The sequence below is a fragment of the Colossoma macropomum genome, unplaced genomic scaffold (assembly GCF_904425465.1).
Source record: "Colossoma macropomum unplaced genomic scaffold, Colossoma_macropomum, whole genome shotgun sequence".
In the NCBI taxonomy this organism is placed as follows: domain Eukaryota; kingdom Metazoa; phylum Chordata; class Actinopteri; order Characiformes; family Serrasalmidae; genus Colossoma; species Colossoma macropomum.
The window spans coordinates 10,789,824-10,813,656 of NW_023494808.1; the positions used below are offsets into that span (position 1 = coordinate 10,789,824).

Genomic DNA, 23,833 nt, shown 5'->3' on the forward strand with positions numbered 1-23,833 from the left:
AACCTCCCCTCATGTTACCCAAAATAAATTACTTAGTACTTTGAAGTCTGTACCACAAACTGGGGAATTCCACCAAAAGTTCAGCATAATTAAATGGTTCAGATGTAGGCAAAGTCATTCAGAGTGGTCTGACGTTGGGAGCAGTCGTAGGCTGCAATCCCCTAAGCCGACAGTACGTGACAGCATGTTTTTCTGCAATGAACCATTACACACCAAACCAATGAATGACTTTTTTTAAAAATCTGTGGAATTCCCCTTTAAAGAACTGTAAAAGAAAGCGTTAAATAGAAAGTCCTGTGTGTCTGTTTGCTGTACCTGTCCATGGAATGTACTCTGGCTCCGGGGCAGCGTTCTCTGCTGCTCTGTAAAGGGAGGCTTTGGTCTCTCTGTACTGCACAGCTGCTTGCAGCATGTCCTGGAAAACAATAAGAGGATGCCCTCACACCGGCCACTCTACAGTTTAAAGAAGCTGTCCACTCAAAGTCGACACCAAGCTGAACAACAAGCTCAGAGCATGACAGAGTCGGATCTCTTTAGGGTCAGAGAGGGTGTGGCTATTTCAGTGTATGGTGACGCTTTATTCTGAGTGGCCCTTTTAGATGAAACAAACACTCAACAGACTCTCAGTCACATGTCAAACATACGTGGGTTAGGATCAGGTTTTGGGTTGAAGTTAAGGTTAGGATTAGGGCCAGGGTTAGGGTTAGGATTAGGATTAGGTTTTAGGTTGAGGTTAAGGTTTGGGTTAGGATTAGGTGGGTAAGGTTAGGTTTTGCATAATGGAAGTAACATTAACAATACATCTACTTAATGTAAGTAATGTGTCAACAGAACATCTAAAGGATATTTACTTCAGTGTATCCAGATGCTGCATTACTGCTGCTTCACTGATATGTTGTTGATGTGTTACTGATCATCTGTTAAGAGTTTATTAATCATCTACAAAGGACCACTCCAAATAAAAGTGTTACCAATATATTGATATTCTAACTGTTCTTGTTTGTTTACTTGGTTAAGTATTCAAAAGGCATGTGTGGACTGGGACACAATGAATATACATCACACAGTATCTGAACATGTTTGAAAAACATTTTTTCTGTGCATTTCGGCCTCCAGTCCTGTCTTCTTTAGTATTTTCAAGCAAAATTAGACTTTGAATCTGTGTGAAATATGGAGCCATGGAGGTCTGACGGCCCATAAGTCTGCAGTGTTTGTAACACACTGCCATCACGTTGTTGGAAAAAATCTGTTTTAGCTTTGAGGCATACTTTATATTTTGTGCAGAGCACATGCTCACAATGTTGTTCTTGAGGTAAATGACATCACATTTGATGGGGTATTATCCCCCCACACTGGACTGACGTGGAGGAAGATTTTTTTAAAACTGTTTTTGAACATATCTGGATGTGTGTGGACGAGGCCTGAGAGTGTACTGTGCATGAACTTTGGGTGGGAGTGATGGATGAGTTAACTGAAGAGAGGAGACGGTGCCTCACCTTGATGATGGTGTTGACGTTTAGCACGACCTCAGCCCATTTTACAGAGCCAACAGGATTCTCCTTCAGACATTTCTCCTCCTCATCCAGCAAACACTCGAAGATTGAGGAAATCTGAGACACCTACACACACACACACACACACACACACACACACACACACACACAAATCAGATTAGAATAAAAGCACGGTAGAAACTAAGATCCTATTAATGAAAAAAAAAGATATAATTAGTGACCCCTACCTTTCATTCGTTGTTAGAGCATTTGTTTTTTTAGTGGGTTATAGAGTCTTTTTTGCCCTAAGGAATGCCAGCCTATTCATAAACACCTCTTAAAGTACAAATAACATATCGATGGCTCTTGAAATCTATACACATTATTCAATTAATAATCTTAAAACTTACCACTCGTTAAGTACTAGGAATTATTACTACTATACTACTACTATAAACTACTTACTGACTACCTCAAATTATTTAGTAACTACCACAAATCATTCAGTAACTACCACAAATCATTCAGTAACTACCACGAATCATTCAGTAACTACCACGAATCATTCAGTAACTGCTACAAATCATTCAGTAACTGCTACAAATCATTCAGTAACTACTACGAATCATTCAGTAACTACTACGAATCATTCAGTAACCACTACCGATTATCGGTAACTACTATGAAGTACTCAGTAACTACTACAAATCATTCAGTAACTGCTACAAATCATTCAGTAACTACCACGAATCATTCAGTAACTGCTACAAATCATTCAGTAACTACCACAAATCATTCAGTAACTACTACAAATCATTCAGTAACTGCTACAAATCATTCAGTAACTACCACAAATGATTCAGTAACTACCACAAATCATTCAGTAATTACCACAAATCATTCAGTAACTACTACAAATCATTCGGTAACTACATAATAAAAATTATTTAATAACTACTACAAATTATTCAGTAACTACTATAAATCATTTAATAACTAATAATACGTTACTAACTGGTATAAATTCTTCAGCAACTACTATGCATTACTCAGTAACTTCTCAGTAACAAAAGCCATTTCTACTTGTGATGATGTTGGTGCTGTACCTCTCTGAAGAAGACGTCAGCGGGTGTAAGGCTGACCGGTACATCATTTCCGCTCTTCTTCAGCGCTGTGAGGATGGCGGAGTTCACCAGCTCCGGCTGCTTGGCGTGGTGGTTCTTCAAAACCACAGCTGCTGACAACTTCTCTGCATGTTCACACAGCAACAGCCGCGTCGCCATGGAAGACGACCGCACCGAGGCTGAAGAGAGGCGGTCCAGAAGCCCAGTCTGAGAGACAGAGAAAGAGAAAAAGATGGGGATGAAGAAAGAAAGGTGGAGGACATTAAATTCTATGTGCACACTGGGCCAACGTTCTGGATCAACACCACTGCCTTTCGTTTATTACCAGTGACATTAATATTTTTCTAGTTTCAATGCACTGAAACATTTAAAGTGCAAATTTATAAGACTTTAAGAGCGCCAGTCTAAGATCATGAATTATTAAGTGAAAGTAAAGTAAGTAAAAATGCAGGTGTCACATTGTGGTGCGACGCTTCATAAGATGGTGATTCAACCGCACTGACTTTGATTTTGGATTATTAGACCTAATTATAATTAGTGATGCACCAAAATGGAAATCCCTGGCTAAAACTAACAAAACAGAGATTTTTTTTTTTTTTTAATTTGCTGTTTTATTTATGCTTTTATATAAACATACTAAACATAAAACTACAAGGTAATAAAGAGCAACCACATTCATTATTGAGAGAGTCTGATTTCAATAAAACAAAACCAAGCTGACAAAAACAGCTGTTCATCCAATGTAATGAATTCCATCATTTTTTTGTTATAATCTGCGCTTTGACTCCATTGTTTTTGAATATTTTAAAACCTGTCTACAGATGTCGCTATCATGCCAGGAGGAATTTTCCTTTCTGCTTCTGTTTTGCTGTATTCTGCGTATTAAATGGTACCTGTAGTGAAGCAATTAAGCGTCGTGCCCTCTACTGATGCTTGACATGAATAATGACTAATCTTTTGTCTAACGTCTCCCACAGAAACCACAAAATAGTCCCCCCCAATGTTGATCTGCGCAAACCATTTAAACGCATCTGCACTGATCGGCAAAGGAAAACAAACAGCGTTATTAATCCCTATTTCTCATTTTTATTGTAAAATGTCCTCTATGGCCAAAAATCAACAATCTTGCCCTTTTTTAGGCAAAATACTTCAGTGGCTGACATTTTGGTGCACTATATAGTAATTCAGTGCAATTACTGTAGTTCATAATAAAAATCAGGGACTGGTTTTGGCCAATGATAGATTTGGACAGTGATAGTTACGGCGAGCTGAACCTGGATAATTATTCTGAGCTGTCTGTGAAAGCTGTATCAACACTGACCTGCAGCAGGAAGTCCATGAAGCAGTGGTGAGCTTTCATTTTGTCCTCCAGCTGGTGCAGCAGTATCAGAGAGGTCAGAGTGAATCCTGCGCTTTCTGAGGGATAAACACAATTCATCACTTACCACAAACCGCGGTCTCACAAAGCATCTTTAACTACCTGAATTTTGTGACGTCTTCGCTAAAAAACGAAACAGCATTGACTCATTTCACAGTGGCTGTTAACAGCCTTCTCTGTTAACCAGGTTTAGACACTCAGGCTGTGATTAATCCTCATGCACGTGCACATGAAAAAGTGATGCTTATGACGAACAGCTAATCAAGTGAAACATAAGTTGGGTTTTTTTTTATATTTGTCAAAAGAAGTGGAGGAAATATACCTAACTACAAGAAGAAGAGATATACTTAACTATGTATAAAGCAAAGCATTTGTAACAGTAGAAAAGCAACGCTGTCACCAGTTGCACTGTGTTAGCGTTTACTGGAGTAATAAGGGCTTCACATTCTTTATTCTCTGTAGTATGATTTGCTTCTTCTCCTAAAGGAGTGATGCTCTTCATGTGATCATCACCAGAAACGTCCGTCTCTGTAAGTCCCTGATTAGTCAGAAGCTCAGCACCGATTGATCCGAAATCTGCGTCTTAACATGCCCTGGAGCAGGATGGTGTGCAGCATCAGTTGCCATGGAGATGCAGTCATGTAAAAAGTGGTCTAAAGTGAGCTGAATAAGCCCAGGATCCTGCTTCGTGAGACGGACCCCTGGGTCTAAAAGTCTGCAGCCACTGAGATACAGCACTGAAAACAGACTCGGGGCTAACAAGACATTCTGCTTTCTTCTGAGTCAGCTGTTTCCATTCATTGATAATTAATTAAATAATTGCATTTCGTCCCTTTTTCCCCCTCGTCCTCTCTTTTAAATCAGTCCACAACTTACTTAATATTGTTTTGCTCCCTTTATCCAACTACATTTCACACCACTTTTAATACAGCAATAGAAATGTGTTTTCCACTGTATGCCAGCTGTTATTCTTTTATAGAAAATCTTCATTTATAGAAAAATCTGTTTAGGAAATCGCTGCTGTCAGACCAAAACCTTGTGTCTCCATTTTTTTCGTTTCAGTTTTTGACATAATTTGAAAATACCTACTGTCCTTTATGTTGCATGTAAATTTCAAAATGAATGGACCAAAAAAACGGCCCAAAATTACTTAGAAAAAACTCTGGTTCCATTGCTTTACATTAAAAGTAAAGTATGTTTTTGCCTTCTGCTGTAAAGTTGCCATTTTGGAGATTTGAGGTTTTGGTCAAACAGAAGCGAAATGCTGACTGTTGTTTGCTGTGCAGTTTTCATGTAAGCAGTTATTAGTATTTCATTATTTTTATTTTGCACAATAGTTGATGGTGCTTTTATAATTTAGTATTCTTAGCTATTTGTTTAAACATTGTATTTGATGATGCACATCCAGTCAGTGGAACACTAAAAATAATTGAGCTTCTTATATCAGCACAATATCCAAGAGCTTTATCAAACATTGCATCGTATGCCCACTTCATGCTTTGTGCAGCCCTACATGAATTCCATGTACACTGCAAACCCCAATCTTATCTGTGACAGAGATTATGATCTCAACATAAAGAAACAGGAACAGTGCCATCTTGTGGGCTATGAAAGCAATGCATTTTGCTATCCTATTGGTCCAAGACTGGGCCGATGTTACAAACATTAATATTAAATAATAAACTATCAATAAACCCAAAACAAAGCAATTTTATAGTGTGTCTGTTTTTTTCACCCACCCATAAATATCAGTGTGTCACAGTATCAGAAACCACATAATCAGTTCTATTAGAGATTACTGAGCAGCTCTCTCTCACCATCAGGCACAGACTCGGCCCAGCGAGGGTCAGACGCAGGATAATCATCCACCAGGTCGAGGTCGATCTGCGTCACCACGGCGTCCAGCTCCCCTGCCCCTGCTTCTCCCTCAGTGGGGAAAAGCTCGTCAGTCATGTTCTGGGCCCCAATCAGATCATGTCTGCAGAAAGAAATGACAGTGTTGGGGGTAAAACGGTACAAAGTGACGCGTTACTGTAATGTAATTCATAGCATTCTGATCTTATGGCCACCATTTTGGTTTAACCAGCAGTTTGTTATGAAATAAAGACATAACCGATTCAGGTATTGCATTTTTTTCAAGGAAAACTCAGTTTAAAATTCATTTTTAAAGCGTATTAACAGTTATATTTGAGCGTACTGCCTTGATTTCTTTTGATCTGTTGCTGTACTGACACCAAATGAAAGCTGAAATCTAAACAGATGAGATTTCCCACTGCATTACGTCTGCTGCATCCCAAACTGCACGCTAGCACAATAAAAAGTATTTAAAAACAGTGCAGTAGCTTTAGAAGTGCACACATTAGTGTAGTAGGTAATCCACGTTTGGGATGCAGCATTAGATCAGCCAGTGAGACACAGTGACATTGAAACATTCAGACAGTCTTTTTAACATTAGGACTCAAACAATTACTCAACATTACTGAGAATATCGACGATAAAAAAGTAATATTTCTGTTGCTAATTTTTCTTTTTCATTTTCAAAGTGATGTCCATCCTTGAGTGAGTTAAGAGCTTAGCCTGAAGAGGACAACAGTTCTTTTAAAGTGAATTGAAGAGAAGAACAAACAGTTACGGGGTCATTCTCATGAAACCACTTTAAAACTTGTCTTTAAATGTGAACGTCATAAGCGTCACATATATAAAAATTATTCGTGTACCTTAGTAGATCGGTTGGAGCTGTACAAGTTTGTGGAGTTCATTTTTCACCCCAATTCTCGTTAATGTAATGCGTCCACACATCTGTTTCGCATTAATGATATATTTCCACTTCTTTTAATTAGCAATAAAAGAAATGGTCCGTATTACTTTTAACTGATCTCTTCTTTGTATATGAAGCAACAAATATTACACAATGCAAGTAACAGAAAAACCTCAATGGCTGTCAATGTGTTGCAGTAATGAGACAAAACATATATTTTCATAATTAGATTTAAGATACTTAGTCTGACAACAGTCCACAGATTATGAAAAGAAAAGTTGAGGGGGGAAAAAAAAAGTGTTACAGATTTATCTTCAAATCTTGCTGTGTTGCCATAATGAGAACTGTCACTTCAATCAGTAACTAAATATACTAAAATATTTCATGAACATGAAGAAACCTGATTGTAATTTCCTTTTAATTATTTGATCAAGCATTATTGTTTGTATATCCAAATAAATAAATAAATAACCAACACCTGCACAAAAAACCCTTTGACTACAGGAAGAGAAAACAAGCTGCTGTTTATCCTGACGTGGTGAGTAAATGGACAAAGCTGAAGTTAGCTTTATTCTAATTTTCCATGCTACCTTAAATGGTCTACAGAAGCCAGGATGTAACCACTGCACTTATTGTTAGCTACTGCTTATTACTTACTCCCATTAAGCCGATTCCTCGAATATCAGTGATTTAATTCACATAAAACACCAAATATCAAAATATTAATTTTTGGCAGCCCTAGTCAACACTGAATACAAACTGAAGGTAAATGTTAATCATTACATCACGTATGGAATTATTTATTTAATTATATCTAAATAACTATAATGTAAACTGAATGTGTAGCAAAATGGAAAAGCTGCTCACCTGCAGAACTGCAGGAATGCTTGTTTTAGCAGTTTGGTTTTGTCTTCTTGTGCCACTGTGTCCATTTTGGGTGGTGTCTCCAATGGAGTCCCCTGTAGAGCACAAAACGGAACACGTTCAGCAACACCACATTAACCTTTAATCTCTGATCTACTAATCTCAGTTTAGTCCTAATCCTCTCCTCCTGCAGTCTAGTTTTTAGGGTCTAGTTCCAGTTTAACGGTAATCTGTACCTCCGGTCCAGGTCCAGCCACTGAGGTGCAGAGGGACTCCTCCATGTTCTCAGGCAGGATGGAGGCGCTCTCTCGGGCCACCACAGCCACCAGGCCGTTATTCTGGGAGAAAAACACGGGCAGGTTGGCACACACGCCACCGCCACGGATACGGTCGCCTATGAGGGACAGAAAACAATATTCAGAGTCAACTTAACATGGAAAATTGAGAGAAATACACAAGAACCAGACCAAATAAATGGTGATTAACTAATCATCAGTTATATTATTGACCATAGAACAAACTGGCCAAATGTGTATGACTACTAATGTCATTTAAAAGGGTTGTGTTCTACATTCTTGTACATGAGCTCATTTATGTTCTTGCAGCTTAATGTACCAGTCATAATTCATTTATACATGACCGAAAAACCTTTCTTTATCCCTTAGAATTAAACAGGCTGTTTTTACTACTGTGCCTTTAAGACTGAGGTATGTAAATGACCTCTGCTCTGACTGATTGCCATGTATTGTGCCTCATACAAAAAGCAGTCCAGGCTGAAAAGTGGAACAATCTGTTAAGCTCAGACTGAAATCCTCAGTGTGAGTGTGGGGGAAAAATCTGCTCCTTTCGGATGTGTGGCTGCCTTGGAAGGCTACAATGATCTATTTACTTCCCGGCAGCCAGAAACAGCACATCGTTTAATGCATTTTCCTCAAATATTTACTACAATAACTTTTCTACAGAGTGTCTGCAGAAACAACACTCCGTACCACTTCACTGTCAGTGGGTGGTCACATGGAATTGTGCTGCGGTAACATCTCAACCACGATGAATTCAAAACTGGCTGTTTTTGCAGCTTCCGTTTATGGACCCCATGGACCAGAGAGTGAATGGTACAATTTTCAACTTTAACAATGAGTGCGTTTACATCCATTCAGTAATCCGATCATAATTAGATTTCTGCTGTTATCTGATTATTCAAATGGTCATGTAAACAGCACTCTGATTTCTTAGACTGGAGTAAGGTCTGGAAATCAGATTAAGAAATCTGGATTTTAGCTCAGTAATCAGACTTCTCAGTGCATGTAAATTCAAAATCTGATTTTCTTTCGGATTTCTCGGTCTGCGCATGAGTGAAACAGACAATAGTACTGGAATTAAGCGAGCAGCGTTACCGCGAGATGCAGCAAAACACTTTTGGAGCGACTTTTTCTGCGAGTTTATTGGCCGGTTGCAAAGCAGAAATATGATTACTGTCTGACTCATGTAGACCCGGAGTTTCCCATAATCTGATTACTCAAGTGCATGTAAACGCGTTGATCTGATTACTGACACAATCTGATTTTCTGCAGTTACCGTATTATTAAGTGCATGTAAACACAGTTAATGTTTACATACAACACCAAAGAGTATAATATTAATATTATACTGAGAGAAATATTACATTTGAATACCATCATTATAAAAACATCTCAAAAAATTAAAACATTTAATATTTTAAACAGGGTTCATATGAGCTTCCAGTCTTCATACCAGGAGAGCTGAAGGCCAGTTTTTCTTCAGGAAGTCCGCTGCGTCCGGTTCCAGTGGTGCAGGCAAACACCAGCTCTTCATTATAAAGATACGCTGCAGGACTGGTCGCCAACGGCAACACCAACCGGGTCTTATGAAGCTCCTCCTCACTCTAAAATGAGAGGGAGGGAGAGACAGAGAGACGAGAGAGAAGTAAAGAAAGACAGGAACAGTGAGAGCAAAAAAGAAATGGACAATGAAAGACAGACAAAACAGGGAAAAAAGAGAAGAGTGTGAGAAAAAGGCAGCATGAAACAAAAGGAGGGGCAAAAAGAGAGAAAAAGAGAAAATGAAGTAGAGACAAAGAAAGAGAAATAAAAAAATTTGAGAGGGACAGAAGAGTTAGAGTGAGACAGAAAGAGGAAAAGGGGATAAAGGGTATGAGAGAGAAAGACAGGAACAAAAAAGACAGAAAGAAACAGCGAGAAAAAGAGAGAAGAGAGAGTGAACAAGAAAGAGAAAGTTAAGGTGAGAGAAGTAATGAGACAGTGAGAAAGAAAGAAAGAAAGAAAGAAAGAAAAAGAAGAGAAATTGAGAAAGATAGAAGAGCAAGAGTGAAACAGAAAGAGGAAAAGTGGGATAAAGAGTATGAGAGAAAGAAAGGAACAAAAAGAGAGAAAGAAACAGAGTGAGAGAAAGAGAAAGGAGAGAGTGAACAAGAAAGACATAGGGTGAGAGAAGTAATGAGACCGAGACAAAGGAAGAGAGAGAAAAAGTGAAGAAAGAGTGAGACACCGAGAAAGAAAGAAAGAAAGAAAGAAAGAAAGAAAAGAGACAGAGGAGCAAGAATGACACAGAAAGAGAGAGGTGTGATAAAGAGTACAAGAGAGAAAGAAAGGAACAAAAAAGGGGGAAGAAAGAGTGAGAGAAAGAGAGAAGAAAGTGAACAAGAAAGATAGAGAGATAAGGTGAGAGAAGTAATGAGAGAGACAGAAAAGGTGAAGACAATGAGACAGTAAGAAAGAAAAAGAAAGAAAGAAAAATAAAAAAGATGAGAGCAATCGAAATACAGAGATAAAGAGAAAGAGACGTAGAGAGGAAAAGTAGGATAAAGAGTATGAGAGTGAAAGAAAGGAACAAAGAGAAAAACAGCAAGAGAAATAGAAACGAGTGAGAGAACAAGAGAGAGATAAGGTGAGAGAAGTAATGAGAGAGAGACAGAGAGAGACAGAGACAGACAGACAGAGAGAGACAGAGACAGACAGACAGAGAGAGAGAGAGAGAGAGAGAGAGAGAGAGAGAGAGAGAGAGAGGGGGGGGTGAAGAGAGTGAGACAGCAAGAAAGAAAAAGAAAGACAGACAGACAGACAAGAGCAATCGAGATATAAAGAGATAGAGAGGAAATAAACAAAGCCACTGTTCTGAACCCAACGTCTCTCTCTCTTTCATCTCCATCAGTCTCTTCATTTACAGCAACAGTTCACACTGATATATTAAAGACTACACAGACACATTAAAGCTGCAGGTCTCTGTTACCTGAAAGGGGGGGTTGTATTTAGTGACCTCTACAGAGAGCTCACTTGAGGCAGGTCCAGCAGAATCTGGCAGTGTCACCAGGCAGAAATAGGCCAAACAGGGCGTATCAGCAGGATGCCACGCTGCAGCTAGAACCACCAAACCAGCACTGGACAAGAAACACAACACAAAACATCAGCATACCAACAATTACAGAGCAGCTACTGTGGCTCGCAACAAACAACAGCAATCTCGTCTGGCTGTTAAAGCCAGTACTTATCACACACACACACACACACACACACACACACACACACAGACACACACACACAGACACAGACACAGACAGACACAGACAGACACAGACACACACACACACACACACAGACACACAGACACACACACACACACACACACACAGACACACACACACAGACACACACACACACAGACACACACACACAGACACACACACACAGACACACACACACACACACACACACACACACAGACACAGACAGAGACACAGACAGAGACACAGACAGAGACAGACACACAGACACACACACGGACAGACAGACACAGACACACACACGGACAGACACACACACACGGACAGACACACACGGACAGACACACAGACAGACACACAGACAGACACACAGACACACACACACACACAGACAGATAAAATCTACGCTAATCAGTTCACAAGCAAAGATTTTTGCCTATCAGATTGAATACGTTCCGATTATAACTATTATTAAGACTGGGGTGTTAATCTGCTCACTCTGCTCAACAATCTGATGAAAATCTCCATTTACATCCACACTACAAGCAATCCGATCCAAAATTATGCGCATGCATAGAGAACCACTTAGTGTAGACGTTACCACGACAACGAGCATCATGTGAGTCCAGTCAGAGTGAGATGAGCAGCAGTGAGCAGTGCTCGTGTTTTTAACTGCTTTAAAATGATGTCAGACTCAGGAAAACATCCTTCACATGTCCTTATTAAAGAAGGCCGAGAGGAAGACGTCGTGTTCTGAGACACATAAGCTGGACGTCCGTCCCACCGCCGTCTTTTAAAGATCAGAGCATAAACTTCGTCTCCTCTGCAGACCAGTTTCTGCTCCGCCATGTTGAACGGTATAAACTTTCACTATGACGTGACGCGCATAATCAGAACGGACTTAAACTTTCAGATAGGGAATGTAATCAGATACAGGCGTTTACACGGATATTATTCTTCTGTTTAACGGATTATTTACAGGATTACTCACCTCCTTCAATCGGATAGATATTTTATTCCGAATGGGTTCATCTGAACTTGTCTATTCCGATGGAGGTGTTTACAAGCATGTATTCCATTCCGATTGAGCCATTAGTTGGATTATTAACGGATTATCAGGCTCCATGTAAACGTGGCCAGACAGGCAGCGCAAAAATGGTGCTAAATGTGGTGTCAGTTTTTACAAAGCTGACGCTGGTTTCTTATTAGAGAGACAAAGAGAGAGAAAGGGAGAAACAGATTGAAAGAGACAAAGAAATTGAGAGAGACAGAAAAGCAAGAGTGAGACAGAAAGAGAGAGGAAAAGTGGGATTAAGAGTATGAGAGAGAAAGACAGGAACAAAGAGAGACCAAAAAAAGGACCAGCAGGTTAATTCTGGCACCTGAGCGTAACTTCTGCACTATTTAAGATGGAACAGGAAATTTGAACAAGAAGGCAACTTCAGCTTCTTCAAATTTCTCAAGACATTCGTCTCATATGTGTCACATTCACTCGCATCTCCGATCATCAGACACTGCAGGAATTCAGAAATGATAGTCAGTCATTCAGACCCAGCTGGTCCATGGCTTCTGGCCGGACGCAGCTCAGACGGCCCCTCAGCCATCATCTCTCTGGTGTCCATGTTAGGCAAAGACTTACCCCAAAAGATCAGAAATTCCTTTATTCCCGCTGCTTTGAAAGCAAAGTGGACTACTTCAGATGAAGCAGACCAGACAGGAGGTGACTGAATGGCTGCTGCCTTTTCATTTTCATTTGAAATGGGACTGAAACATCCCTGTCGCTCAGCTAAACGGGATAACGTTAGTATGTTTGGCACCGCTTGAACGTTGCGTTATCTGTGTTTATTGCTGGTGTAATGATATAATTTCAACCAGTATAATGGATGTACCAGTATACCACTCACTTCTGCCTTATAGTGTTTCAGTTACGAACAGCAGCCCATCTGTTTCTGCACAATTTATCAGCCCCCTCCAACCCAAACATGACTGAAAGAGACCACCACAGGACCACTGCTGACCAGATATTGTGTGTGTGTGGTGGATCATTCTCAGCTCAGCAGTGAAACCGACCTGGCAGTGTAGGGTATGACTAATCGGCCAGAAACGGCTGTTACTGTCAGTAACTAGAAGCCTACAAAGTGCACCTGTATGGTAGGTGTTTTCAATAAATTGGCTACTCAGTGTTATTCACCAGATTAAGTAGCTTTCATTAATTGCCAGCTTCATGCTCAATGTTTTTGCTGCCTTTTATTCTCTGATAGTCATGTAAGCATTTTGGGCTGAACTGTTTCATTAAATGAGCACAGAGCTACTCACTGGCTGAGCTGCATGTCCAGATAGGACACGTTCACCCCCTCCTTCATCTCAGCGTAGTTACTCTCCGAGCCCTGGAACAAATAATAACAAAAAAACAATAATCCAGTTTTAGTAGTCTTCACGTAGTCTTTAGTTCTGTGGCGTAACTCTGATATGATTATGTAAGTTTTAGGTGATTTGCATGTCGATGTATTTTTCTCAGAAGGTTTAAATCATTTAAATATTTGTAATCAATGTTTTTAATAATACAAAACCAACCTGTTAACAGATGAATGTATAAAATGTGCAGCTGTATGCTCTGCACTTTAAAAGTGGTGATCAAATCTCAAGACAGAATTTACAGGTATATACTGATAGACTGACATAATAATTCATGTAAAAATGACAATATTAACATGTTAATCCACTCGATAGTAACACTTTAACAACGTTGAATTTATGAAACAAGCATTTGAAACATCTGAATAAAACAACTTAAAAGACCTCTTGGAGTTTATTTTATAATATTTAATCCTTCACTGCATAATTACTTTTACTGTGTTGTAATACCAAAATGTAACTGCGTAAAAAACTATGAATGACAAGTGATTCCATGCTTTAAAGACTGTAGACCTTTTAGAATTTCAGTATAGTTAGAAGGATTGCTTGTAATAGTTTATTTATATACATAAAATATTGTTTTTGGGTAGCATGTCTCACCCAGATGGCGTCTGCGACGCTGTCGGCGAGACTCGGACAGGCATTCCAGCTCAGGACCTGAACCTCCGCACTGTCCCCGACCTCCCACTTGCTCAGCCCGCAGGTACTGAGAGTGTAGAGACAACCTGAGTCCCTAACCCACAACACACTGTGCACCTGAGAGAGAGAGAGAGAGAGAGAGAGAGAGAGAGAAAATACGGTGAAAAGAAAAGTGCATAAGAACCAAGATAACAGGAATGTGCAAAAAATTAAGCCTTTATCCCTAAGAATTACACAGGACATTAAGACTGATTTTATATATATGTAAAGTTTGAAGCGGAAAAAGTTCAGCCACTCCTTTGGGATTTGTGGATCTTTTGAAAGGTTGAATTGATCTCTCTGCTTCCCGACACCCCAAACAGCAATCGGACAAACTAACAGCTACTATTTTAAACTATGATGACAGTTGATACAAAACAAATGGAGCTTACTGTTGTGTCGGCTGGAGGTCCACGGATGCCAAACAGGCTGGAGACGCGGCGACCGATTCCAGACAGCATTCCCTGCCCCTGCTGCAGCGGCCTCTGGAGGAGCTTTCCAGAACCATCCGGGCACACACGCAACAGCTGCCCACGGTATGAGGAGACTACAAAGCTCCCACCCTGAGACAAGAGAGAAAAAGGAAGGGGAGTCTTAAATAAGTAAGTAAATACACAAATAAATAAATAAATAAATAAATAACAGAAAGAACGGTGAGAAAAAGGAGAAAAGACTCAATATTTGTCTGAAATTTAAAGGATCCATATACTACATTATTCCAGCATTTTATTTTGCTCCCTGAAGTCCATTAATAATGTTTGTGAGGGGCTATATATCAAAACTGCTGCTGCACTCAGCACTTTAACTTTAGACCCACAAAATCTACTTTGCACACTGTAAGGTTTACAGGTATGACTGTGTGTGTGTGTGTTTGAGTGAGTGATGGTAGGAATGCATGTTTTTATTTTATTTTGTTATATTTTATATTTATTTTATTCTCCTGTGACCAAAACCAAATTCCTTGTATGCATAAGCATACCTGGCCAATAAAGCTTGATTCTGATTCTGATTCTGAAAACAGCTGCCGAAAACTTCAGTAAGGTATCTGCTTCTGTTGTTTTTGCAAGTGAAAACATCATGGCGGTGTATCTTGTATGATTTCAGTGCTCTCGCGCTCTACGCCTTTTCTATTTGCAAATGCTGACAAATAACTTAAAAATACATATATATTGTAGATTCATTCATTTAGACAGTGCTTTCTTCAGCCCCTCTGTCAGGCACATTCCTCACCCTGACCGCAGTGACGTAGTTACACAGTCCTCCCAGGTCAGTGGGCGTCTCCGTGTACGACCCCTCATGGGCAAGACTTGGCCAGAACCGGGCCAAACCTTCTGGAGACACTGCCAACACGTACACCGACTGCAGCAGTCATGAAAAAAACAAACAAATACGAGATTCGGACACAGATAAAGATGGATTAAGAATAAACAAAACAATTTTTACATAAAATCCTGAAAATCTAAGAACCAAAACCATTTAACTTTAACACATTTAAATCAACAACAATGGCCTTTACGTATTCATAATCAATGGAAGAGTGCAGATCTTAGGCTGGCTTTTCTTGGTCTTTGAGATCTTGCCTTGACTTCCATAGTTCCCCTTAACTGCCGTTTCTTAATGACATTTTGCACAGTGGAAACTGCCAGATGCACTTTCATATATTTGGCCTAATTTTCCTCAGTCAGTTGTTCAGAGGAGCCCATGCTTGTTAACTGTTAGCACAAGGTTTGAAAAGAGAATTCATTACACTCTGGAAACTCCTAATGAGTCAATTAAAGCTTAACACTTTGCACCTGGGATGGTGTTCAAACTTTTAGCACATGCCACAGTTACCACTTTATTTTTTATGTCATTTAAGTTCATCAAATATAAAGTCCGTATTAACATTTTGCAGAAAATTGTTTTTTTTAATTTGCTGCATAGGTCATGTTTACTTTTCTGTTTTTAAACAATAGCATATGTAATTTGGTCAGGGCTGCCCAAATCTTTGCATTCAACTGTATGTCAGCACCAAGGAAGTTGCAGGGTTCATGTAGAGTCGGTGGTACCTGTACAGAGGCTGACTCCAGTGGGGCAGAGGAGCTGATGGAGATGAGGTCAGCACTGTACGCGTACTCACTGGGGGCCAACTGGAGCTCCTTACACACAGACAGCTACAATGGTGGATGGAGAGAGAAAAAAAATGCAGAAAATATGAAATTCAAATGGATTTAACAGATAGTTATAAAATTAATATTCAACACTTTGTTCCAACCACACAATGTGATTGGTTAAACAATTTCCTATCTGTGTGATGCCTGATAACAGCACATTTTCTCACTATACCTGTATCATTCTACTGAGTGCCAGCTGTGAGTAGTATGCAACATGCCACTAACGTTGGAACTACTTTTTTGGCATGAGAAACTGTTAATATTAAAAATGTTAAATTCAGTTATTATATTCAGTTATTATAACTATCCAAACCTGTTGTATAACAGCAAAAGAACATTCAGCTACACTATAAGATCAAAATATTTGGACATCCCTCCTAATTATTGAGTTCAGGTGTTTCCACCACAGCCTTTGCTAAAAGGTGTATAAAATCAAGCACATAGCTCTGCAATCTCCATAGACAAACACTGGCAGTACAATGAGTTGCACTGAAGAGCTCATTGACTTTAAGCATGACACGGTCATAGGATTCCACCTTTGCCACAAGTCAGTTTGTAAAATGTAGGCACTGCTAGATCTGCCTGTCAACAGTAAGTGCAGTCTGAACTGGAAGCATCTTGGATCAACAACAGTTCAGCTACAAAGTGGTATCCCACATAAACTCACAGTGCAGGGCTGCAGAGTGCCGAAGAGCATTTAAGAATTCCCACAGACACGCTCCAAAACCTTGTGGAAAGCCTTCCCTGAAGACAGAAGGCTGTTATGGCCACAATGGGGGAGCAACTTCATATTACTGAACATGGTTTTAAAAAGGGATGTCCATCGAGCTCATTTAGGTGCGATGGTCAGATGTCCACATACTTTTGGCCATATTCAACATAATGATGAATAAGATCTCGGCTGTGATTATCTACTACTACTTCTACTGCTTAATTCAATACTTAATTTAGATGTTTACAAGATTTCCGGAAAAGAGTAACCAAAACAAGCCTGGCTAATTTTAAAGGGGGTTTTTAGTACATAAAATCCTTACAAATTTTTCTGAGTGAAATATAAAATACAAAATGGAGGGGAAAATGTAGGAAGCAGTAGAGGCGCAGTGCTGCACTTCACACCACTGCGCTTCTTCATTTCACCCTCTTCATCTTAGTTCGTCTCACCTTCGCAACTGGAGTCTGACAGATCTTCCAGATGATCAGCCTCTCTCCACACACCATCCAGGCCCAGCCAGATTCCTCCACCTTCACAGAGATCTGATCATCAGCTGCAGAGCGATACCAAACATACAAACCATTACCACACAGCACCACGTCACCACCAGCCACATTTACTACTCATTAACCTGAACAGAAGCCGAACTGAAGACTGAACAGTCCTACTGGAAATGTTCCATCATTCCTCCATACCTTCTGCCGTTGTAAGGGCTTCCATCACTTTAACCGGCAGAGACGACCCAAACGTCTGCACGTCGAAATGAACAGAGTCCACCGTAGCATAGTTCTGAACTCGGGTGGGAGTCCCCCTGCTGCAGCACATTTCAACACACAAATCAATCAGTAGCCGCTGGAGGTGGGCAACATCACAGTATTTTATTATGATAAATTTCTTCAGGATAAACAACATGCTTCTCTGAGCTTATCATGGGTGTCGTCAGTACTTAAAGAACACTGAACAACTGCAAGGTTTGCTATAATATTAAACATAATTAATCCTGTTTAATTAGATTTATTAGCCATTTTTAAATGTGGCACTACTACTGCACTTTGTCTGTGTGTCAAAATATGGTAATACATATCAAATACCATGAAAATGTCTGTAAGTATCGTGAGGTGATGTTTTTGTCATAGCGCCCGCCCACCCCTAGAAGCAGCGGTCACATTATCAAAACGATGTTGTTACGTTTTACAGTATTCATATTTACTCGTATGAAGTCAAATATTATTTAGTGTTTTTACCAGCAGAAACACACTCACTGCCAAGATAAACAGCTTTAATCATTTTTTACGACTGCCTAAGACTCTGTTTTGGATGGAGAGTGTACTGCATCATTGTAAATACTGCTGAATCGCACTGTAATTGCATCATGCCATTTGAAGTATCAGCAACTGAGACTATGTTATTGCTTATTGCCTACCATGGAAATGACCAAGTAAAGAAATGAATCATTATAATTTTGCGTATTGTTACTGTATCACATGATACGAAATATGACCAAAAAAAACAGTACTGTATTGTTTAGTGTATCATTACTGTACATCATGATACAGTAGTTTTCACAAAAGCCTGCGATGAGTAAATCAGTCGTCTGAACAAGAGCTTCATTTGAATGAATAAGACTCAAGAGACCTTTTTGTGCTGAGGTCTTAACAGGGCCAATGTCCAAATTCGCCTAAATGTGAACGGTGACCTAGAAATAGGGAGAATCTTCAACATTTCTTCTTAAGTTTACTCGTCATAAATCAAATTAATTTCCAACGTGGTCTCATACTTTTGTATCCTACTGTATATATCACAACTACTACACAATCGTTTTTTTCGTAGCTTATATTATAGTTTAAGGGTTTACAGTGTGGTTAATCGCGCGGTAGCGGTGTGTAACGTTAGTTAATCGCGCGGTAGCGGTGTGTAACGTTAGTTAATCGCGCGGTGACGGTGTGTAACGTTAGTTAATCGCGCGGTGACGGTGTGTAACGTTAGTTAATCGCGCGGTACCGGTGTGTAACGTTAATCGCGTGGTACCGGTGTGTAACGTTAGTTAATCGCGCGGTACCGGTGTGTAACGTTGGTTAATCGCGCGGTAGCGGTGTGTAACGTTGGTTAATCGCGCGGTAACGGTGTGTAGGGTTGGTTAATCGCGCGGTAACGGTGTGTAGGGTTGGTTAATCGCGCGGTACCGGTGTGTAGGGTTGGTTAATCGCGCGGTACCGGTGTGTAGAGTTGGTTAATCGCGCGGTAGCGGTGTGTAACGTTAGTTAATCGCGCGGTAGCGGTGTGTAACGTTAGTTAATCGCGCGGTAGCGGTGTGTAACGTTAGTTAATCGCGCGGTAGCGGTGTGTAACGTTAGTTAATCGCGCGGTAGCGGTGTGTAACGTTAGTTAATCGCGCGGTAGCGGTGTGTAACGTTGGTTAATCGCGCGGTAGCGGTGTGTAACGTTGGTTAATCGCGCGGTAACGGTGTGTAGGGTTGGTTAATCGCGCGGTACCGGTGTGTAACGTTAGTTAATCGCGCGGTGACGGTGTGTAACGTTAGTTAATCGCGCGGTGACGGTGTGTAACGTTAGTTAATCGCGCGGTGACGGTGTGTAACGTTAGTTAATCGCGCGGTACCGGTGTGTAACGTTAGTTAATCGCGCGGTAGCGGTGTGTAACGTTAGTTAATCGCGCGGTAGCGGTGTGTAACGTTAGTTAATCGCGCGGTAGCGGTGTGTAACGTTAGTTAATCGCGCGGTGACGGTGTGTAACGTTAGTTAATCGCGCGGTAGCGGTGTGTAACGTTAGTTAATCGCGCGGTAACGGTGTGTAACGTTAGTTAATCGCGCGGTGACGGTGTGTAACGTTAGTTAATCGCGCGGTGACGGTGTGTAACGTTAGTTAATCGCGCGGTAACGGTGTGTAGGGTTAGTTAATCGCGCGGTAGCGGTGTGTAACGTTAGTTAATCGCGCGGTAACGGTGTGTAGGGTTAGTTAATCGCGCGGTAGCGGTGTGTAACGTTAGTTAATCGCGCGGTAACGGTGTGTAGGGTTAGTTAATCGCGCGGTACCGGTGTGTAGGGTTAGTTAATCGTGCGTAGAGTTGGTTAATCGTACGGTACCGGTGTGTAACGTTAGTTAATCGTGCGTAGAGTTGGTTAATCGTGCGGTACCGGTGTGTAACGTTAGTTAATCGTGCGTAGAGTTGGTTAATCATACGGTAACGGTGTGTAACGTTAGTTAATCGTACGGTAACGGTGTGTAACGTTAGTTAATCGTACGGTAACGGTGTGTAACGTTAGTTAATCGCGCGGTACGGTGTGTAGGTTGGTTAATCGCGCGGTAACGGTGTGTAACGTTAGTTAATCGCGCGGTAACGGTGTGTAACGTTAGTTAATCGTGCGGTACCGGTGTGTAGGGTTGGTTAATCGCGCGGTACCGGTGTGTAGGGTTAGTTAATCGCGCGGTACCGGTGTGTAGGGTTAGTTAACCGCGCGGTACCGGTGTGTAGGGTTGGTTAATCGCGCGGTACCGGTGTGTAGGGTTAGTTAATCGCGCGGTACCGGTGTGTAAGGTTAGTTAATCGTACGGTACCGGTGTGTAGGGTTGGTTAATCGCGCGGTACCGGTGTGTAGGGTTGGTTAATCGCGCGGTACCGGTGTGTAAGGTTAGTTAACCGTGCAGTACCGGTGTGTAACGTTAGTTAATCGCGCGGTACCGGTGTGTAAGGTTGGTTAATCGCCCGGTACCGGTGTGTAAGGTTGGTTAATCGCGCGGTAACGGTGTGTAGGGTTGGTTAATCGCGCGGTACCGGTGTGTAGGGTTGGTTAATCGCGCGGTACCGGTGTGTAGGGTTAGTTAACCGTGCGGTACCGGTGTGTAGGGTTAGTTAACCGTGCGGTACCGGTGTGTAGGGTTAGTTAATCGCGCGGTACCGGTGTGTAAGGTTGGTTAATCGCCCGGTACCGGTGTGTAAGGTTAGTTAATCGCGCGGTACCGGTGTGTAGGGTTAGTTAACCGTGCGGTACCGGTGTGTAAGGTTAGTTAATCGCCCGGTACCGGTGTGTAAGGTTAGTTAATCGCGCGGTACCGGTGTGTAGGGTTAGTTAACCGTGCGGTACCGGTGTGTAAGGTTGGTTTACCCCGCTGTGTGTGAACCCCTCCTGGGTGAAAACAGCAGGCTCGTTCCGCTCAGACTCTTCCTGCCGCCGGTTCTCGGTCCCGGCCGCCGGCCCGAGCCGGGGGTTCCTCGGGGGCTGCTGAACATTTTCAGAGACCTGTTTTAAACACCGAAACCCTCCGACGAAGCGCGGAGCCCACCCAGCGTTTATTTTACCGCGCGGCGCTAGGCGCAGATCATGTCCGTCACTCATAAGCGTCTGAGCAAAACGCATCATGGGAAATGTAGTTTTAATATGTAAGACCGTTTTTCCCTGATACTGTGAGATAGAGAGACTTGTGGATTTGTAACTTTAAAAATGTATGTTTTAAATCTAGCTGTTATTGAGGGCGGTCTGACGTTGAGGAAGGACGTTCTTTTCACTGTGCAAATAAAATATATAACATTATTGCGATTTGAGACAAGTCCAGATACAATCAGGTACTGGAGTATAAAAGTACAAATAAACACAGCTTACAGCTGAAAGAATCAAGCAGCTAATCTAAATGTAAGCACATGTATATAATATGTATATTTCAGATAAATAAAGTAGTTTAGTGTTGACTCACTCTTTAAAAAGTGTCCACAACTTAGTAAGGCATGGGAACATGTGGCCACACGTTAGGATCTCATTCCCACGTCTTGCTAAGTCCTGCTGGTGACATCACGTAAAAATAAAACTAATGTGCGGCCACGACTTAATAGGGCGTGGGAACAAGATAATTAAGTCGTGGCCACGACTTAGCAGGTGTTGGGAATGAGATGATTAGGCCTTGACCACAGCTTAGTAAGGCATGATCTCCTTCCCATGCCTTACTAAGTTGTGGCCACAACTTAATTATCTCAGTCCCATGCCTTACTTACGGAGCCCCACTGGTGACATCTTGTGTAAATAAAAATAGTGCATGGCCATGCCTTATTAACGCGTGGGAACGAGATCCTAATGCGTGGCCACGACTTAGTAAGGCGTGGGAATGAGATGATTAAGTCGTGGCCACGACTTAGTAAGGCGTGGGAACGAGATCACGGCTTACTAAGTTGTGGCCATGCATTAGGATCTCGTTCCTACGCTTTACTAAGTTGTGGCTATGACTTAATCGTCTCATTCCCACGCCTTACTAAGTCGTGGCCACGCACTAGGATCTCGTTCCCATGCTTTACTAAGTTGTGGCCACGACTTAATCGTCTCATTCCCATTCGTGGCCACGCATTATTTTTCTTTATATAAGATGTCACCAGCGGGGCTCCGTAATAATGCATGGCCACGGTGTGGGATATGAGGTGATTAAGTCGTGGCCATGACTTAGTAAGGCGTGGGAATGAGATGATTAAGTCGTGGCCATGACTTAGCAGGGCATGGGAACGAGATCACAGCTTATTGAGTCATGGCCATGCATTAGGATCTCGTTCCCACGCTGTACTAAGTCGTGGCCACGACTTAATCATCTATTCCCACGCCTTACTAAGTTGTATCCACGCATTATTTTTATTTATACAGGATGTCGCCAGCGGGGCTCCGTAGAAAACGAAGGTATGGGCCCTTTAATCTCACGGGTCTCCTCCCCTCTTGTACACAGCCAGCGCTCCACACCCACTCCGCTCCGGTAGGGGTCAGTAGAGGGTGAGTAGTGTGTCCAGTCGTGAGGGAGGCGCTTTAAAAGCAGAAGTAAACAGAAACAGCGAGAAGGCAGCGCTTACTCCGTTCCTCTCCCCCTCTGAGTCTTATTCCCCTCTGACCGCGAGTCTCTCCGTCCTCCGCTGGCCGAGTCCGGGGCTATGAGGGTCCGCTAGTGTCCGGCGGTCTTCCCGCTGCTGCTGCCCGCTGCGGGTTCGCTGGTGTCAGTGTAAATGCAGGCGGACGCTGCTGTGGCTTTTCTCCGCAGAGCCCGAGAAAGTGCCGGTGTGAGTCAGTCTCCGGTTTGACCGGGAGTCCCGGGATGGCCTCGGTGAGAGTGGCCGTGAGGGTCCGGCCCATGAACACACGGTGAGAGCACTAATATCATGACTAGCTAACATTAACATTAGCGCCTGCATTAAAGGGGAATTCCACCGAATTTTCAAAATTTCTGTGTAATTCAGTGGTTGAGATGTAAACAGAGTCAGTCAGAGTGGTTTGGCGTGAAATGGTTCACTGTAGAGAAACTCACTGACTGATTTCTTTACAGTGGTGGTGATGGGAACCAGGGGTCACACATATGACCATTTTATTTACTCTCCAAAACCACCAGTGAACCTACACGAGTCTACTGCTTTTATATGTTAGGTTGATGATGATAAAATAGTCATAAATCTGCAAAAATAAGCTTTCTTTGGGGACCATTTTGCCTAAGAACACCCTTCGTGCACCTCTCTGTCATTAATGGGTTTTAAAAACTCATTAACTTTATTAAAACAATATCTCAGACAGCAGGCAGTGTATTTCATAACCACTTCATGTAATAACTCTGTGATGGAGGCATTAAACTCTTCAGACGTCTGGTTCCTATCACCACCACTGTGAACAATTCTGACTCTGTAAGTTTCTGTAGAACAGAGCGTTTCACACCAAACCACTCTGAAAGACTTTGTTTACATCTTCCAC

General features: G+C 41.6%; 2 protein-coding genes across 3 annotated transcripts in view; one reads left to right on the plus strand and one right to left on the minus strand.

Moving 5' to 3' along the window:
- Window positions 1-21,446, minus strand: part of nup133 (nucleoporin 133) — a 29,181-nt gene extending 7,735 nt beyond the window's left edge. Inside the window, exons 1-17 of the mRNA XM_036557758.1 lie at window positions 21,236-21,446; window positions 17,809-17,927; window positions 17,563-17,666; window positions 16,297-16,401; window positions 15,479-15,607; window positions 14,641-14,811; window positions 14,171-14,326; window positions 13,472-13,542; window positions 10,885-11,032; window positions 9,370-9,520; window positions 7,854-8,011; window positions 7,621-7,712; window positions 5,813-5,973; window positions 3,939-4,033; window positions 2,600-2,824; window positions 1,497-1,619; window positions 316-415 (exon numbers count right to left, since the gene is read on the minus strand). Of these exons, the coding sequence (XP_036413651.1) occupies window positions 316-415; window positions 1,497-1,619; window positions 2,600-2,824; window positions 3,939-4,033; window positions 5,813-5,973; window positions 7,621-7,712; window positions 7,854-8,011; window positions 9,370-9,520; window positions 10,885-11,032; window positions 13,472-13,542; window positions 14,171-14,326; window positions 14,641-14,811; window positions 15,479-15,607; window positions 16,297-16,401; window positions 17,563-17,666; window positions 17,809-17,927; window positions 21,236-21,360 (2,233 nt within the window). The 5' untranslated portion in view covers window positions 21,361-21,446. The remainder of the gene's footprint in view (window positions 1-315; window positions 416-1,496; window positions 1,620-2,599; window positions 2,825-3,938; window positions 4,034-5,812; window positions 5,974-7,620; window positions 7,713-7,853; window positions 8,012-9,369; window positions 9,521-10,884; window positions 11,033-13,471; window positions 13,543-14,170; window positions 14,327-14,640; window positions 14,812-15,478; window positions 15,608-16,296; window positions 16,402-17,562; window positions 17,667-17,808; window positions 17,928-21,235) is intronic.
- A 1,460-nt stretch (window positions 21,447-22,906) lies between these two features.
- The window catches only part of kif16ba (kinesin family member 16Ba), a 56,970-nt gene continuing 56,043 nt past the window's right edge, over window positions 22,907-23,833 (plus strand). For both annotated transcript variants that reach the window (XM_036557205.1, XM_036557207.1), the window contains exon 1: window positions 22,907-23,236. In XM_036557205.1, the coding sequence (XP_036413098.1) occupies window positions 23,190-23,236 (47 nt within the window). In that variant the 5' untranslated portion in view covers window positions 22,907-23,189. The remainder of the gene's footprint in view (window positions 23,237-23,833) is intronic.